At 58.7% G+C, this 11441-nt stretch overlaps 1 protein-coding gene across 4 annotated transcripts in view; it reads right to left on the bottom strand.

Annotated features, from left to right (window-relative positions):
• Positions 1-5745: 5745 nt before the first annotated feature.
• The window catches only part of ANKRD11 (ankyrin repeat domain containing 11), a 158968-nt gene continuing 153272 nt past the window's right edge, over positions 5746-11441 (bottom strand). For all 4 annotated transcript variants that reach the window (XM_079119518.1, XM_079119520.1, XM_079119519.1 and 1 more), the window contains 4 exons: positions 9662-9760; positions 9451-9594; positions 7731-7823; positions 5746-6745 (listed from right to left, as the gene is read on the bottom strand). In XM_079119518.1, the coding sequence (XP_078975644.1) occupies positions 6560-6745; positions 7731-7823; positions 9451-9594; positions 9662-9760 (522 nt within the window). In that variant the 3' untranslated portion in view covers positions 5746-6559. The remainder of the gene's footprint in view (positions 6746-7730; positions 7824-9450; positions 9595-9661; positions 9761-11441) is intronic.

The following is an 11441-nucleotide window of genomic DNA, read 5'->3' as shown; positions in this document are numbered from 1 at the left end:
GGGGGAAGCTGGAGATTCTGTTCCAGACTCCGCAGAACCCTTTCCTTCTGTTTTGCTTTTTAGATTTTTTAATTTTTTAACTGATGGCAAAATATATACAGCATAAAACTTATGTTTTGGGGGTGTGGTAGGGGGGGTTGACCCCAGGGACTTTCTATCTACCACTAAGCTATACCTCCAGTCTTTTTGATTTTTTGAGATGGGGCAAATGCTGAGGCTGGCCTTGAACTTGTGAGGGACACCAGTGCTGGTGATCTCCATTCTTCCTGTCTTTGGATCTGCCTGGGCTGGGTGCTTCGCTAAATGGACTCTTGGAACGTCGGCCCCTTTGTGTCTGGGATCCTCCACTTCATGAAAGGCTCAAGACTCATGCAGGGTATTGTGACTGGTCAGCAGCTCACCCCCTTTGTGTACATCTGTGTACAAGTATTGAGCACCCGTTTGCACGTGTCTGTGGTGTTCACCCAGGAGTGGAACTGCTGGGCCAATCAGGGAGCGTGGTCAGCTGTTGGAAGGACCCTGCCCTGCTTCCCACCCCAGCAGCAGAGCAGGAGGGGCTGTCCTCCACACCGCTGCTGGTGCTTTCCTGGTGTGTGGTATACAAGATCTTCCATCGTGTCTGAGGGCGCAGCTCAGGGGAGCAGATGCAGTCCTGATGTGCGGCCACAGCCAGGCTCAGCTCTGTACCCTCATCCGGTGTCTCGTGAGATGGGAGCCCCCTGCCGAGCATCTCGCCTCTCCCTCCCCAGCCCTGGCGGCCACTGCTCTGCTCTCTCTAGTTGGGATGACTGCATCTCTTCTAGGTGTGGCCACCCAGTGCCACCTATCTTTTCTCAGTTGTAGGTGGACACAACACCTTCGTTTTTCATCGTTAGCTGGTGCTGCACACATGCCAGGCAGGCGCTGCACCACAGAGCCAAACCCGGCCCCAGCGGTCCTCTCTAAATTCAGGGCTGGCTTATCTTCGCGGGATGTCCTCAAGGCTCCCCGCCGAGTGGCGCACACCGGAATTCATTTCCTTTTTAGCTGGGTGGTGGTGCTCACCTGTAATCTGTTACTCTGGCGACTGACAGGAGGACCTTGAGTTCAAGGCCAGCCTGGGCAACACGCAAGACCCATCTTTGGGCTGGGTGGTGGCTCAGTGGCGGAGCGCTTGGCCAGCATGTGTGAAGCACTGGGTTCAATCCTCAGCATCACATAAAGATAAAGGATCTTCCACAACTAAAAATACACATATATTTTTAAAATATAAAATAAGTGCCCTACCACTGAGCTGCAACTCCAGCCCAGCAAGACCCATTTTAAAACAAACAAACAAACAAAAAAGACGAGGGTTTGCTTTTTCAGATGAAGTGATTGATATTCCGTGGCAGTCCAGGCTTGGCTTTTTCACTTGCCAGACGATGGATCTCTGGTCACATTCCCATTAGCTACTGTGCTCAAAACCTGCTGTGAACATGGTCACAGATACCTCTTCAAGACTTTTTGGGGTGTGGTGGCAGATGCCTCAGATACCAGTGACTTGGGAGGCTGAGGCAATTTGAGGCCAGCCTGGGCAACATGGTGAGACTCTGTCTCAAAAGGAAACGTAGAGGGCTGGGGATGTGGCTCAGCCCCCCTCCCTGGGTTCACTCCCCAGAACCGCGAAAGCACACAGCCCCCTTTCTAATTCCGGAGTGGACACAAGGAGAACTCGCTGGGCACAGCCCCTCTAACTTTTGGAGGCCCCTCCACACCACCTTCTCCTTCCCCCAGACCGCACACAAACACCCTCCTAGCATCACTGTGCTGCTGGTGGCAGAGGTGCCCGTGGTGGCTCTGGTCTGCATTTCCTGACCGGGGGCCGCGTCTCCGCTGCAGGTCTTGGCGTTGGGTCTCCTGGAGGAATGTTTACTCGGGTTTTTTTTGCCTATTTCTGGATGGGATTGTCTGTTTTTTTCCTCTAAGCTTTAGGGGTTCTCTGTATGCTCTGGATATTAACCCCTCCCCTCCCATTTCCACTTGCCTTTTGACTAGATTGGGTCTTCGTTCTGTGGTGGGGGGATGGAACCCAGGGCCTCACACCTGCTAGCCAACTGCCCCACCTAGCATGGGTGCATTCTCTGCCCTTTTTTTGAAACAAGGCCTTGTTAAGTTGTCGAGGCTGGCCTTGAACTTGTGGTCCTCCTGCCTCAACCTCCTGAGTTGCTGGGATCACAGGCCACTGCTTTTGGAAGTTTGAGTTTTGTTTTGTTTAGTTGGTGCTGGGGCTGGAGCCAGGCCCCGTGTGTGCTGGGCGAGTGCTCTGCCACCGAGCTGCACCCACCCTCAACCTGTGGCGACACCAGGGTCACCCTCACCATGTTGTGCGTGGATCCCCACCTTTCTGAGCATCATTTGTTGAAGTCCTACCGGGGTCTCCCCTGCAGTGTGTTTCTTTCTTTTTGCCATAGCCACGCACTGAGTCTTGCAACAGGAGTGTGAGGCCTCGGCTCTGTTACTCTTTTCCAAGACTGCTGGTTTATTTTGGGTACAGGGGATGGAAATATCCTTGGGCTATCTTCCCATTTATTTAGGTCTTTAATTTTTGAGAATCCAAATTGTGTGGTTTTGGATGTACAAGGCTTCTACTCCATTGGCTAAATTATTCTTACTTCTATTTTTCAAAGTGATTGTAAATGGAATTATTTCCTAATTATCCTTCCAGCTTGTTAATTAGTAGTATGTAGAACTATAACTGATTTTTCCTTTTTTTGGTAAGCTTGTGGAGCTTTGTACTTATTAAATTGTGTTTCTGGGGTAGAACCCAGGGAGCTCCTGCTGAGCTGTACCTGGCTGCATGTGTCTGCCTATGATGAGGTCCAGCTTATTCTCCATGTGTCTTCCTCATGGTGTGCGCTCCATCTACACTGCGAGGTCAGGTCTGGATCAACTTTCTGCAGCACTCCGTGCAGGTCAGCCGGCTGCCTCTAGCATTCCAGGTTCCACCCAGAAGCCACCTGCTGATCTGGAGGGCCTTTCCGTGGGCTGTGCTGCTCTCTGCTGCAGTCAGCACCCTCTCTGTCTTTTGCTTTGACAGTTCAGTCATGATGTTTCCAAGCGCAGATCTCTTCTAGTTGATCCTGCTGCATCTTGTTCACCAGCCTGGGTGCCCTGGCCGTCGCTCCTTCACCCGAGTGCCTGCGTCTCCCTCCAGCAGACTCGTCTTCCCTACGCTTGGTGGCATCCGGCAGCTCTCAGAGTGGCTCTCTTCCTCAGACTCAATCTCAGGCCATCTGTCTTCTGTCTGCCAATTCTTTCTCCTACTGAATAAAATTCAGCCTTCTACTTTTCAGCAACGAAATTTGCATCTGGTGCTTTTAAACCTGTTTCCATCTATGGCTCTGCCGGTGAGATCGTTTCTACATGTTACTTTAATTCTTTAGTCTACGATACTGTGGACATTGGTTTGCAGAAGCTGGTGTTGAGTCTCTAGTGTGCCCAGCGTCTGGGCTTCCTTGGGGTGCTGCTGATCGACTGGCTGTCCCCTGAATGAGGATCACCTGGGTTGAAAGTTAGACCTTTACATAATACATTGGGGCAACTGCAGAGCTGCTTCTCCTCCCCAGGTTTTGTGTTTGGGGGTTGCTGCAAGTGCTTATTGACTCTGAGGCTGACCAGTGTGCAGCTGGCTTGGTGCTCAGTTAGTGGCCTTGGCCCAGCATGTCCTCCATCCCTGCATCTTGTCGCTCTGGTAGGTTGGGGCTCTGCCTCAGCATCAGGCTGGCGCTCAGCAGGCAAGAAGCTGGAATGCACTCATTCGCCCTGGGTGTGCAGGGGCCTGCACGTGTCACGGCCTTCTCTAGCCCCAGGCACGCCAGGCGTGTGGGAGTTGTGGAATCCCCACAGGCGTCTGTCTCCAGGGTCCCTCCTTTCCCCCAGGCAGCTGTGATGCTGAACAGTCTCCGCGGTTTGCTTCTGAAAGTCCCTGTAGGAGGGAGGCTTCCCCCTCCCGGGAAGAGGTTCTGAGCCAGGCCCCATCGTGCCAGGCCCTGTGTGCAGGCAGTCCTGTGGTGCCCACACTGCCACCCTGCGGAGAGAAGCAGGGCAGACTGGAAGGCACAGCCCCCGTCGCACACCGCAGATGGCAGGAGCTCGGCCTGGTTCTCTCCTGACGCGGCTCTCGGTGGCCTGACCTGCGCGGGTGGGGAGAAGGGGCTTTCTCACGCACTTGCTCCACTGTCCTGCAGGCCGTCTGACTTCCTGTCGGTAGACGGGCCCTGCTGCTCTCAGAAGCTCTGGTCCGACACAGGACCGTCCCTCCTGGGTTGTGCTGGACTTGCCAATCGCCACTGTTCTGGGGCACTCTCGGAGGCATGTGGCTCCAACTGCCACCGTTCGTAGCTTTGCACCCCACTTGCTCCTCGGCGTCTGTGGGGACGTGGAGAAACCTCCTCCGTCCCTTACTAAAACAAACAGACCGACTTCGAATGCCCACATGGCAAATGGTGGGTCAAGGACAGGGCATCGCCAGTGCCCGGGTCCCTCTGCTCCTGCTGCTGCCTTTCCCCCATTGCAGCCACGTGGACCTGGAGTCGCACGGCATTACTTCAGAACAGCTGGACTCTGCTGGTCTCCGCTCGCTACAGCAGCTCTGCCCCAGAGCACACTGGGCAGTGCCTGGGGTGGGGGCCTTGCTGGCTGTCCATCTATAGGGAGGACCAGTGGCAGGAGCAGTGCAGGCCAGGGTGCTGCAGGGCCGGGGCTGGTGACCATTGTGCTCCAGGTGTCTGCGGTGCTCTGCTGCCCAGGGGCTTCCTCCCGACTCTCCAGACACAACAGTCTCTCCTGGGGTCCTGTGCTGGCCTCCTGGGAGGGCGAGGAAAAGTGGCTCCTGAGGGAGGGAAGCAGCTGGATCTTGGAGCCTGCACAGGGCCGGGGCAGGGGCTGGCCCCACCTGCAGGGGCCCCTCTGCTGCTGAGCCACAGAGCTGGCCAGCCCTGCCTCAGGAGCAGTCTCTCTGCAGGAGGAAAGCTGTTCTTGGCTTTTCACAAACCCCCTCACCTCCTTCCTCCTTCAGGTTGCAGAAGAGCCAATGGCTCTTCTCCTTCCCTTCCTCTCCGAGCCCGGGTCCCAGTTCTGGCAGGGTGCCATCCTGTGCCACAGGGTGCCGCCCCACGGCACCGCAGCAGCGATCCGGCCAGGGATGCCGTGGCCCGGGGTGGGGGACGAAGGCCCACCCCGCTCAGCTCACAGGACGCAGGGACCCCTCCTTGTTCCCCTGGGGGCGCCCTTTCTGCAGCTCCCTCTACTGAGGCAGGTGCAGAGGTGCCAGGGCCTGCAAGGGCCCACAGGCGGGAGATGGATGGCCTACGGGCCCCTCACCCAGGCGCATCACCCCCTCCTCTCGGGAAGGAGAACGAGGCGCGGGGTCCGCCCTCACCAAGCCACTTTCTCGCCAGGGCCAGGATCTCCCAGCTGCTGGCCGTGGAACCCGAGTGCAGGGACACAGCCCGGACCTCGACACAGAGGCTCAGGCAGCTGCAGGAGCCTGTCTTTGTCCAAGGGGACAGGGATGCCCCTCCGAGGCCCGGGGTGACATGGTGTCCAGCAGCTCTGTCCTTCCTGCTCCATGGCCTTGCCTGGGGCCCAGGGTCCTCGTGCTGCCCACCCCAGGGTGCGAAGGGCTTGGCATGGGAGGCTGTGGTCCTGTGGCGGCCTGCGGGGGAAGGCCGGAGGAACGGGAGCTCCATGAAGCAACCCGTCCAGCGCCTGCGGGGCCTCCTGAGGGAACAGGCACGTAGAAGAGCATTTAATTAATTTATTTATTTCTTTACACATAACTGAAAGTGATGTTACAGTACATAAGTTATTTACAACTGTGCAGTAATGTGTTGCAAAATAAATTATCTAGAAGGCAGCAAAAGTACATTGTGAATGTATATAAAACTGTACAGCGTTCGCGGATACTCTCTATAGGATTATTGGCTCTGTAGTGTTTCAAGTTACGTTCTCAGAAAGAGAAACAAAATGCCCAAGATTAAAGGAAAAAATATACAAACCACGTGGATTTGACTCCATTAAAAACACTATCGGAGAGTCCTGGCTGAGTCCCTCTGCGGCCGACAGGTGGCCCTCGCCCGGCACCAGCGACCCCAGTGTCCCAGCCTGTCCTGAGGACCATGGCAGGCGGGCGCCTCTGCCCCCGACCGGAGGTCACTGTTGTGCGAGGTGGATGCCTCAGTCGATCCTTTCGTTGATCAGAAGGGAGCGAGGACTTCAAAAGTGCACTCTCCTGCTCCCCAGGTGCCTGCAGCTGGCCGGGAGGGACCCAGGTGCCCCTCTGGACGGGCCGCGGTCTCCTCCTCCTGCTGGGCCAGTGAGGCGCTGCAGCATGGCCCGTGCTCCCTGCCACTGCTGGTCAAGACCCTGGCCTCCTGGCCTCCTGGCCTCCTGGCCGGTCTGGCAGGGGAGGCGTGTGGCCAGGTGCAGTCTCTGGGCTCCTCCCACACAGCCGGCACGGTGCCCTCCTGCACTGCAGGAGCGTTGGCAGCACTGGTGACTACGGCCCTCGCTGGTGTCCTGCGACCGTCCTGAGGTGTCACGCTGGCAGCAGCACAAAGTCATCGTTGACATCGACCATGGGCACGTAGAAGGAGGGCACCTCGTTCACGCACAGCGACTTGTGCCCAGCGGGGTCCAGCTCCTGCGCCTTCAGCTGCCACTCCATCCTCTGCACGGCATTGAGGGCCGCAGCCTCGTGCTGCTGCCGCATCAGGAGGCACGTCTGCGGGACACAGCGAGTGAGGGCCCCATGCCACCCACGGCCCAGCTGCCTGGGGCAGGGCGTTCAGCAGGCTGTGAGCCAGCCCTGCTTCGTGCGGGGACCTGGACCTGACTGCCCGCCCCCCTGCAGCCAGCCTCAGCCCTGCTCACCAGGACAGCCCCTCAGCATGGTCTGCGCCCTGGCTGCCTGGCCCCTCTACCCTGCCGCTGTGCTGCGCGGCACTGGGGGTCTGCTAGAGCTCCAGAGCCACCGCAGCAGCCCCTGAGGGCTGGACAAGGCTGGGGCCGCACCGTTTAATCTTTTGAGTGCCTGAGATTCCTTCTCTGCCTTCACAGCAGAAGCTGCACCACCGCCCAAGTGCTCAGCGCGGACCTGCGGGCCCCATGCTGCCGCAGGGGCTGCCCTGACGCCCTCTGGGTTGCCAGTTTGCTGGATTTTTCCCAAGGAGTGTTTCGGTCCACATCCCTGGTTTTAAAGGACTAGAAGGGAACTGCTTGTCAGGCGCCCAAAGCACTGCGCCACTTCAGTGCACTCAGGATGGACGGCGCCCGCTGACGCACCCGGCCCCACAGGGAGAGGGCGTCCGCCACAGCCCCCTGCAGCCTTCTAAAAGTCACGTCATTTTTGGTTCTGAAACTCGTGACTGCACGGAACATCTTCTCACCGAGGTTTGGCCGTTTTATCTCCCTTTTCTTGGACTGCCTTTTTTACAAGTTTCCCCCCGCCAATCTAGTTTTCTTGCTTGTAAAAATTTGCGTTAACTAATTAAAAGAGGCGTAGAAATGCACAAAGCCTCATTCCCTCTCGGTAAGGTCTCCCTGGTTCTTCCCTCAGCACAATCAGGGCTGCACTTGGGCTGAGGTGCCGGCAACCCAGAGGACACAGGTGGAGGGTGCGGCGACCACCTCCCGCTGGGCCGTGGGGCGGCTGTCTGCACAGGCAGGGCTGGCGGGCGTGGCTGCGCTCAGCAGGGCCGGGCACCCACCTTCATGCGGTCGTACTTGTCGTCCACGTCTTGCAGCCAGGAAATGAACTGGCGGGCGTTGAAGCGATCTCGCACGGACTTGTTCTCATCGCCCTGTCAATCAAACACGGTGTGTCTGGAGGAAGAGGGCCAGGGAGGCGACCAGCAGTGCTGTGGTCACCCCAGGAGTCTCAGGTCCCTGCCTGGTCCAGGGCCAAGGGGATGACACCGCTCCCTGCATCTTCCCTGGAGAGGCTGACCCTGGGCACCAGGGGCCCCCAGCGCCCACTGGGGACCTGCCCCAGCACCACAGATGGGGGCCGCGCCTGGGTTGGGATTCCCAGTGGGGGTGTGCTCTGGAGTAAGGTCTCTTGGCCCTGGTGTCTGTCCCATAGGGCCAAGGGGCTGGCACAGGGGTCACACGGAACTGCTGGTGGTGCCCGTGCGACCCCTTGGCTTCTCAGAAACGCCTCCCCCTTCTCGGAGGCAGGAGCTGCAGGCCCCGCCTCCCCACGGGCTTCCGGGTTCCTCCTCACACACAGCCCCACTTTCACCCCAGAAAACAGTCTGCACCTGTGGGCCAGGCCCAGGTGCCTCGGGAGGGAGGTGCCCACCTCCCAGCACCCCCAGGAAGAATGTGCCAAGGCTCCCAGAACAGGAAGCCTGCCCCTCTGTGCACCACATGCCCAGACCTTCACCAGGGTGCTAGAGGAGAGGCCTCAGCCTGACCGTCAAGAGACCGTCTTTCTCCTCTGACCTTCAAGAGAAACCCAGGAAATTACTTAAATATATATCTATTTTTTTGATGCAAAACGCAAAACTTCTAAACACCCACAAAACACTCCTGTGGTCCCCAGCTAACCTTTCTGCTTCACAGCTTGTTGATAAACTGCTCTGTTTTCAAGAAGACTTGTGCGCAACATGTGAAACCTAACGTGTGGACCTACGTCCTCAGGAGGAGGAGGTCTTTGATACATCTTAAACAGAACCGCTGAGACACTGCTGCCACACAGCAGGTCTTGCAGTCCCCAGGGCACGTGTCCAGAGGTCCCAACACAAAGCCATGGACACTGGAAACATCCCCCAAGGTTGGGAGTCCTCAGCTGAGCTCCTGAGTCCTGTCATATGGTCAGTGACAGGTCCAGGGCTGGAGGTCAGCACTGGAAGTGGGTGTGGGAGGCAAGGCAGTCCCGGGCCCTGCAGCTCCAGCCTGCCAGGCCCAGCCAAGCTCTGTTCACAGCAGGTGAGGGGCTTGCTGATGCAGCCGCAGCTGCACAGGTCACAGGGGCTGCTGGCCTGCGGTCAGCTGGCCCCACTGCCACCATCACCCACTGCCCAAGGCTACCACTGAGCCAGGTCCAGCGCTTTCCAGCTGCAGACTGAGCTGAAGTTTAAATACAAAATCTTGTCACCCCTGCTGCCTCGGAGTGGGTGGAGGGCAGCAGATGATCCTCATTCTGCAAGTGTCCCAGAGGAAGTTCAGACCCTGAGAGACAAACTGGCCAAGGCCAGGTGCCTGAGGGCTTGTCCTCTGTCCTTTCCGAGGCTACCTGAGGCTGGGGGCAGGCTTGGGCACATCTGGGCCCCGCACTGTGCTGAGCACAGGGAAGCTGGGGCGGTCCTGGTCCAAGCGCAGAACCTGGATCCCTGCTGTGTGGTTGCTGGCTATGCTGCCTGGCACTAGAGGCTTCCCAGCCCTTCTGGGGAGGGGTCCTGGGCCTTGGCCCAGCGGGTCACCAACCTGGCTTTCCAGAGGCATGTTGTAGACCTCGGAGTCCAGCAGCATCGTGCAGGCACTGAAGGGCACTGCCTGGTTGGCGATGGTCCTGGCCGCCCGGCAGTGAACCCGCAGGATCTCCTGCTCGCAGGACACGATCAGCTTCTCCTGTGAGGGGAGGAGGGGATAAGCGCAGGCCCCCAGGGGCGCCCCCCGGGCCTGGACCTCCTCTTACCCGCTCGATGCTGTGCTGCAGACGCAGCTTTCCCCGCACGGTCTCCTGCTGTTTGAACAGCTCCTTCAGGGGCTCTGCCAGGGAGGGGGGGGGTGCGATCTGCAGGTGCAAGGGGAACAAGGTCAGTGGGGCCAGGAGCACCTGCCCACCCAGGCACCTCTGGAGAAGCACCTCGGATCCTGCCCAGCAGGGAGATGGTGTGAGGGAGAGGGTAGGACACAGAGCACCTGGGCCGGCTCGCGTGAGAGAGGAGACAGGCGTGCGGGAGCGCCCCATGTGCCAAAGCAGCAGAGCAGGTGTGGGGAGCCCAGTGGGGTCCAGTGAGGGCTGCAGGCCTGGAACAGAACCTGGACGCCAGGGCCTGAGCCTGCCTGACTGCTAGTCCCATGGGGGAGCTTCTGAGGCCAACCGTGGTGGCCAGACACAGGGAGCAAGTGTGAGCAGGTGACGAGGAGCAGGCCTCCACTCCTGGAGGAAGAAGGTACAAAGAGGGACTGGAGGCCAGGCTTCCAGAGCTGGCACAGACTCAGCGGCAGGGTGCATGGGACCTGGGCAGACATGTGGTGCCTGTCCCATCCGTGGAAGGCACTGGCAGGGAGGGCAAGGTGGGGCAGGCCGGAGGGCTTCTGCAACGGACACTGGCGATGCTGAGGTCAACCACAGGCCCACGGGAGGCTCCTGCCGACAGCAGAACCCCAGGCAGCAAGACCTGGAGTGAGGGACAGGGTCCCCGGCACCAGGAAGCACCACAGAGCCACTGCTGCAGGCAGTGTCAGGGCAAGTGCATGAGAAGACAAGGACCCCCACTCGCCCCAAAGCCTTCTCCAGACATGGGCGCATGATACAGGAAAAGACAGTGGCTGTGGCAGAGGGCCGGCCATGGCACCTGACCCAGCTGCCCCAGGTCAGTGCCAACAACCAGAAGCTGGCCACCAGAACCCCTCATGCTGTGCCCAGGACCAGGCCGCGACTGTGGGGCTCCTGCTGACACGGGCCTTGGTGCCATCATAGGACACTTGTGCAGATGACCAGCGCTGCCTGTGAGTGTCCTTGTGCCCACCACAGATCCTGTCCATCACTGAACCAGATACCCGGCAGCCAGCACCTGGAGGGTTCTGCAAGCACTCTGCTTTTCTGTTCATCTAAAATCAGTTCAAAATGGAAGACGCAGTCAGGTCTCTTCCGCCTGCAAACCTCACCCATCATGTCCTCCGATGGGTCCAGCTGGGTACAAGGACCTGGATGAGCCCGGACACCTGACATGCCAGCCTGACGCTGCCGGCTTCAACCCGGGGTTTGCAGGTGAGGGGAGACGAGGTAGGAGACAGCCTGCAGGGTGGGTGAGGGCAGGGCTACCATGGCCTTCTCCCCCAGCCCCCGTCATCACGTCACTCTGTTGGGTATCGGAAACTTCAACCACCACAGGAGGTGCCAAAAGGTCTTGCTGATTAGAATCCCTGCAATTCTCAGAAACCGCAGACCAGGCTTTTCTGAGTGCAGTGGCACACATGACCTGTGCGGACCTCCCGAGGGGCTCGACCTGGCTGCGCTCCTGGATGCCCCTTAGGGGATGTGTGGCCTCAACATGGCCCAGGCCCTGATGCTTCTGAACCCAACTCCTTTCAGGAGAACCCTGAAAGGAGGAGCCCGTGTCCAACACGCATCCTCAGAGGGACACCAGCCGGCTGTGCTTCCTGTCTAGCAGCAGCCTCTGAGGGAGCAAGGGCCTGCAACACCCTTCTCCTCTTAGGGCTGGAAGGTCCCTCCCAGACCTCAGGCC

The sequence above is a fragment of the Sciurus vulgaris genome (genome assembly GCF_902686455.1).
Source record: "Sciurus vulgaris genome assembly, chromosome: 17".
Taxonomy (NCBI): Eukaryota; Metazoa; Chordata; class Mammalia; order Rodentia; family Sciuridae; genus Sciurus; species Sciurus vulgaris.
This window is presented reverse-complemented; position numbering and strand designations above follow the sequence as displayed.